Source organism: Condylura cristata, unplaced genomic scaffold (assembly GCF_000260355.1).
Source record: "Condylura cristata isolate star-nosed mole 26May11 unplaced genomic scaffold, ConCri1.0 scaffold00029, whole genome shotgun sequence".
In the NCBI taxonomy this organism is placed as follows: domain Eukaryota; kingdom Metazoa; phylum Chordata; class Mammalia; order Eulipotyphla; family Talpidae; genus Condylura; species Condylura cristata.
The window spans coordinates 10,851,459-10,858,010 of NW_004567130.1; the positions used below are offsets into that span (position 1 = coordinate 10,851,459).

Genomic DNA, 6,552 nt, shown 5'->3' on the forward strand with positions numbered 1-6,552 from the left:
ACCCATCCATGCATTCATCCATCCATCCACCCATCCATCCATCCACCATCCACCCACCCACCTACCCATCCATCCACCATCCATGCATCCATCCATCCATCCACCATCCATCTACCCACCCACCTATCCATCCACCCATCCATCCATCCATCCACCATCCATCCACCCACCCATCCATCCACCATCCATCCATCCATCCATCCATCCACCCACCCATCTGTCCATCCATCCTTCCATCCATCCATCCATCCATCCATCCATCCATCCATCCATCCATCCATCCATCCATCCATTTCCATCTCATTCATTCAATGTCTCTACCTGATCATCCATTTATCCAGCCTGTCCACCTATCACCCATTCACATAAATGTCTATCTACCCATCCATTCATCTGTCATCTCTGTGCAGACATCCATTCATGAAAACCCCTAGAAACTCCTCTTAGGTCTGTGTGTGTGTGTGATAAGGACAGTCTTGCAGCCTGGAGGTGTCCTGTTGTCGCCTGGTCCTCTGTCCCCCTTGCTAATCTCAGATTCATTCTCACCTTTGGGTGTGGCCCTCTCAGCTTCTCAGCCCTTCTTAGTCACTCTGGCCCATGGTTGGGGCATCTCCTCTCTCCTTGTGGCCGCCCACCACGGGAGGCCTTGCCCTAGTAGAAAGGTAGGGGCCTGGCAAAGGAAGGAGGGGAGTAGGTCCACTCCCCTAGGCGGCCACCTCTGCCCCTGCAGCCTGCCTCACCCAGCTGCCACAGTCTCCCTTTCTCCTGCACCCCCCATCTCTCCTCCTTCATGTAAGACCCTTACTGCACCCTGGTGTGTCGACACAGAATTCCTACACTCTTCGTGCCCCTAGACTAGCATCTTGTCTCTCAAAACCTAGCTACAGGCAGTGTTTGTTGAGTGGTTGAATGAGTGTTTCCCCTTCTTTCTCTGTCTCCCAGCCCCCTGTCCTAGCCTCCTTCCACCTCCTCTGCAGCTCAGTTTTTCTCCCACACACTGAGGCTCTGGACACACAGTGGGTGCTCAGTAGTAACAGTGACAGCACCTAACATTAAGCTCCTCTGCACATGATTTCATTTTGGCTCAAGCGTTAGTTGAGTGAATGAGTGAACGATTGAGTAAATGGGTGAGATGCTTTAAGTTTTTGTCTGCATTTGGGAGATCCTCCTCTGTCTTCTCACCGTCTTCCTCCCCTCCAACCTCCATCTGGCTCAGTAAGTACTCAACAAGTGGAAGGTGGGTGGGTGAGCGGATAGGTGAGCTTATTTCTGTCTCTACCTGGAAGACGGCAGGTACCAGACAGTTTATTCCTTTGTAACTCCAGCTGCCCCTCACTACTGCCCCTGCTCCCCCACCTCCGGTCCCTACGGTCAGGGCTGATGGGTGAGCAGGGGGTGAGCTTGCCTCTCACCCTTCCAGGAAGCAGCCGCAGAACCCCAAAGCTCCTGCGCCCCAGCCGCCCCCCATCCTCAAAGTCTTCAATCGACCCATCCTCTTTGACATCGTGTCCCGGGGTTCCACCGCTGACCTGGATGGGCTGCTCCCCTACTTGCTGACCCACAAGAAGCGCCTGACTGATGAGGAGTTCCGGGGTGAGCTGCTGGGTCGGGGGGAGGAGGTGGGCAGCCAGGGGCTGCGGGAGGCCTGGCGCTGGGGGCCCCTTTTCCTTTTGTCATGTTGTCTTGGGTCTGTGGCTGTACTGCTGGGAAATGCACTGGACAGAGTCTGGTCCTGTGTGTCCTTCACTGTGTTTCTTAACCTCTCTGGGCCTTTGCTACCTACTCATCCATTCAGGTCTTTATGAAAAGGCTAGTGGAGCAGGTAAGCAGTATCTACTCACCTCTACTGCTAAGGGACTGGGGCTTGTCTGGGCCTCTGAGGAGAGATCATTCCAGAGCACAAGGCAGTTGGGGTGCCAGGAACCCCTGTTCCCTCTGAAGGTTTCTCTGGAAGGGCCAGAATATTGGGCCAGGACTTCTGCCTCTGCTTCCTGGGTTCTGCCCCCCTCACCAGCTTTCAGGCCCCCCTAACCCCCCAGGCTTCACCAGCGAGGTGAGCTCGCCCTCCCACCTGGGGCAGGCTCCATAGTCCCCTCACCAGCTCCCTCTACTGCCTTCCCTGTAAATCAGGGACGTTGGTCTGTGAGCTCCCAATCGGAGTCTGCACCTGCCAGGTACCCAATACCAGGTGAGCCAGAACTCACTGGCCTGGCAAGCCCCCAGCTTGCCAGAGAACTGTGGAGCCTGCTACAAAGGAGGGCCTGTCTCAGGAAGGCCAGCTGCCACGCTCAGCTTGGGGCTGCTGAAGCTTCTGGGAGGCCATTTCTGAGACCTCAGACATGTCCAGTAGGTTAAATGCCAACGAATCTGTGGCATATGTTTCATGTCTGCCTTCATCAGCCCGATTCTCTGGGCACCAGAATGGTACCCGCAGATCATTCTGTCCACTGGGAGAGAATCACCAGATTTATTAAGGAAGTGCTCACTGGCCGTTGCTTTGGGCCATGAACCCCAACTGGGAGGGTGAGCTTCTTCTCTGCCTTTGGAGGGGCTCCATGACAGGCACGTGATCCCCCTTGGGGATTTAAGTAACTCTGGTCGAATGGCCTCTCTGAGCCCCCCAGGTTCATTTGGCAGAGGTGGGGTGAGCCCCTGTGGAGTGGGGTCATGGTATGGGCTCTACAGGGCATGCCAGGTTTGCCAAGGCTCGGCTTTGAGCTCAGGACTGAGTGGGAGGTCTGAGCCTCCTGACCATGGGTGGGCATAGGCTGGGGTGGGAGTGGGGCCCTGACGTTGTAGCGAATGGCGCCTGTGTAGAGAGGGGTTTACCGTGAGACCATGATGCTGACAGCGCTCCAGGGCCTCTTGCTTGCTCTGGCCCCTTCTAAGGCTTTTGGCTTGAATTTGACTTCATAACTGTGTATTCACTTTGTGTAAGTCTAAGCGCCACAGAACCTGGATCTTCCCTTACGCATTTTTTTTAGCCAGAGACTCATGAGCTTGTTTGGGGAATCCCTCCCGTCCCCCAAAACTGACAACCTCCAATTTGACAATTCAGGACCATTCACTCCATCAACCCCTGAGGGCAGAGCCGCTTCGCCACCTAGTGGTCATGCCCTGGAAGTACATGCTCCTTTCCTTTTCCGGGAAGATGCTGTTCTTGGCAATTTCATCCCAGGACCCAGACTGGCAGCCCCCCCCCTCCCCCCCGCCCACTAATATAACCTGGGTCTGGGAGCACAGGAGTTCAAATCCAGCATCTAGTTCTACTCTCTGCACAAACCACTCTGGGTTTGGAATTGCCTTTGGTGCCAAGCCCACTTAAATGTTTAACTCAGCAAGTGCCTGATGGAGATCTGGTATGTGTCAGGTGCTGTGCGGGTGAATGAATGAAGCAGTGGGGAACAGCTTTGCTCACGACCCTGTCCTCAACTCGCTCACAGCCTCCTGAGTGAGGCCCACATTGATCGGGCCATCTGAGAAGTAAACACAGAGGTCTAAGCCTTCATGTGTGTCAACAAGCAGCAGTATGGAGGTCTGACCTAGTCGGGAAAACCTAAGAGGGCTTCCTGGAGGACATGACGCTTGAGTCCCAACAAACTGCAATTAACCAGGTGGAAAGAGGCGGCAGGACTGGGGAAGGTGTGAAGGGCAGAGGCCTTCGACTCACTGGGACCAGTGTGTGGTTTAAGAGAACCACTCCAACGACGATGTGGAAAAGGGACTGAAAAGGAGGGAAGTGGGGAAAACGAGGCAGGTGTTTTAGGCTGGGGGGAGGGGTTAGTGGAGGTGGATAGCTGTGGAGGGACTGGAGAAATAGTAGTTAAAATGGGTAGAACATGCTTGAAGGGGAAGGGCAGGGATGACCAGAGGTCCTTGGCTGCCTGGGGACCCCATCCTCTGCGAGGGGTGCGCGTGCAGGCTGGGGTGGGCTTGAGGGCAGAGATGATGTCAGCTTGGAGAGCTGCAAGCTGCCTGACAATTAGGAGAGCAGCGCCCTGGAGGCTAGAACGGAGTGTGAGCGTGTGGACAGAGTCCCCACTAGCCAGCATTCAGGGGAGCCCTTGCCTCATGCAGGTGGGCAGTCAGAGCCTGCTGCTCCTTCAGGAAGTAGTTACCTGCTGTTGGCTCTGACCGGGCTCTAGGGGTGCAGTGACCAGCAGGGGCTTGGCCAAGTACCCTCACCCCAGGAGTCTCTGGGAGTTTTCTGAGTTCTCTGCATCACGGCAGCAGTTCTGTAGACACCTCCTAGGGAATGACAACCACAGTGGCAATGTTTATTGATCATTAAAAGTCAATACTTAATTGATTACTATCTGCCTGGCTGTGGGCTAATCAACAAACATCCATTAGTTCATTGATTTCCCTTTGTGGCCTCAGTTTAGCTAGAAGGGAAACTGTAGCAGAGAGAAGCTTTTGCATGGGAGCAAAGCCAGGAGTTGAACCTCTCGGTGCCTGGATCCAGAGCGGGCTTCGCAGCCACACTGCAACCCTGCAGCTGGCCGCTCCCAAGCCCCCAGCTCGGCCAGGCCTGTGCCCGGCCCACAGGGGGTCTCCGATAAATCAACTCGTGTAATCATCATCATTAGCGTAAGGGGAGGAAATCGCTCAGGGATCTCAGCGAGCGTTAGAGGGAGGTGTCGGGGCCGCAGTGCGAGTGGAGACTGACTGACACCTGCCAGTGACAAGACCTGCTGGGCGCACCCCACCGTTTCTGCCGCTGCACCGCGGAACCCCGGCGTCCGCTCCAGTGGCTCCCACGTTGCTACTGCTTGGGCTGTGCTGTCCACCCCTCGACTGCCCTCTGGGCCACTGGCTACAGGCTTCCTGGGGACGGACGAAGCAGGTGGCGGGGCTGCCCGCTGCGTCCGCTTTTGCCGTCACCGGTCCCACATGGAAGCCCCTGCCAAGTCCTGTAGCGGGGAAACGGTGGACTCTGCTTAACCCTGCGCCCCCCTCATTTACTCGCTTTCCAGGATTCCCTCCAGACACGCTTATGCGAACGACGATTTCTCCCTGAGCTGCGGCTTCCCAGCACCCCTGCCCCCCAAGTTTATCTGACCCTCTCAGCTCCTCATGAGGCAGGTGGGGAACACAGTCGGGACCTCCGGCTCCCTGACCAGTGCCCTGTCCCCCACGGCCTGGTCACTGGAGCCACGAGCTGAGCCCCCTCCCCTGTCCACCCCCAGAGCCCTCCACGGGGAAGACCTGCCTGCCCAAGGCCCTGCTGAACCTGAGCAGTGGCCGGAACGACACCATCCCGGTGCTCCTGGACGTCGCCGAGCGCACGGGCAACATGAGGGAGTTCATCAACTCGCCTTTCCGGGACATCTACTACCGAGGTGGGGCTCGCGCGTGGGTCTGGCCCCCCCACTTTGGTCTGGATCCCCAGGGCCAGCGGGTGCCCAGAAACCAGGCTTTTGGATGAGTAACTGTGTGGATGGGTAAGGGACAGCAGCTGCTCCCGGCCTGCGATGCTCCGAGTTTCAGGGGGCGGTGAGCCCCGCGGCCCGAGAGCTTGGGGTTCCGGAGCGGAACCCCTCTGGCTCCAGATCCTCCAGCGTTCTGTGGTAACAGGTCTACGGGGCTGTAAGAGGCGACAGTCCCGGCCCAGCTCCCGGGGTCTGAATCTGAGGAGCGGGGCCTCAGACTCGCGATCCAGGTTCCTGTGATCTCACAGGCTTTTGGCTCTAAAGAGACAGAATGAGATTTCTGTGCCGAGCCCACAGTTCTGTGAAAGCTGTGAGTGTGCCGAGCCCCGTGTCGGGGAGGCAGCATGGCGATTCCACACCCCAAATGCACTTGCAGCCGGGCCAGGCCCTTCAGCTGCACCCCCATGTCATGCCCACTCGGGCCTCTGCAGCAGCGACGCCCCCCACCCCCGTCCCCCACCCCCAGGTCAGACCGCCTTGCACATCGCCATTGAGCGCCGCTGCAAGCACTACGTGGAGCTCCTCGTGGCCCAGGGAGCCGACGTCCACGCCCAGGCCCGGGGCCGCTTCTTCCAGCCCAAGGATGAAGGGGGCTACTTCTACTTTGGTGAGGCCCGGCCGGTGGGGCTGGCGGTCTGGGAGGGCCAGCGCCCTGCTCTTCCCAAGCGCCCCGTGGGGCCCGTCCCAGATGGCCCCTGGAAGTGGGAGGCCTGCTGGCCTTGATGACGGGGCGTGGCCTTGAGGGGCAGGAAGCCGCCCCACTTCCGGAGCCCCAGCTTCCTCCCCCGGGGCTCATGAGAAGGCCAAGTCAGCACCCCACCTTATGGGGCAGCCTTTTATCACGAGAGCTGGGCCCACGGGTCAGATGACTAGGCCCAAACCCCAACGTGGCCATGTTGTCCCGCTGGACCACCGAGAAAGGTTGAATTTCACTTCTGCTTAAAGGCACCTCACTTGGGGTGCAGGGGACAGAGTCTCTCCCAGAGCCCCTCCCAGCCCCCAATCACATGACCAGGCCCCAGACGGCCACGCCCCGTCTCCCGGCATCACCCACAGCGTTGTCCAGCCCCCCTGTGCCACGTTCACACGGAGGCTTCGTGCCCAAGGTCGCTGCCCCTGC

General features: G+C 58.1%; 1 protein-coding gene across 5 annotated transcripts in view; it reads left to right on the plus strand.

Annotated features, from left to right (window-relative positions):
• The window catches only part of TRPV4 (transient receptor potential cation channel, subfamily V, member 4), a 21,221-nt gene that overhangs the window by 766 nt on the left and 13,903 nt on the right, over window positions 1–6,552 (plus strand). For 3 of the 5 annotated variants that reach the window (XM_004690944.2, XM_004690947.1, XM_004690945.1), the window contains 3 exons: window positions 1,421–1,593; window positions 5,190–5,342; window positions 5,899–6,039. In XM_004690944.2, the coding sequence (XP_004691001.1) occupies window positions 1,421–1,593; window positions 5,190–5,342; window positions 5,899–6,039 (467 nt within the window). The remainder of the gene's footprint in view (window positions 1–1,420; window positions 1,594–5,189; window positions 5,343–5,898; window positions 6,040–6,552) is intronic. The other 2 variants (XM_004690946.1, XM_004690948.1) reach the window with 1 other exon arrangement.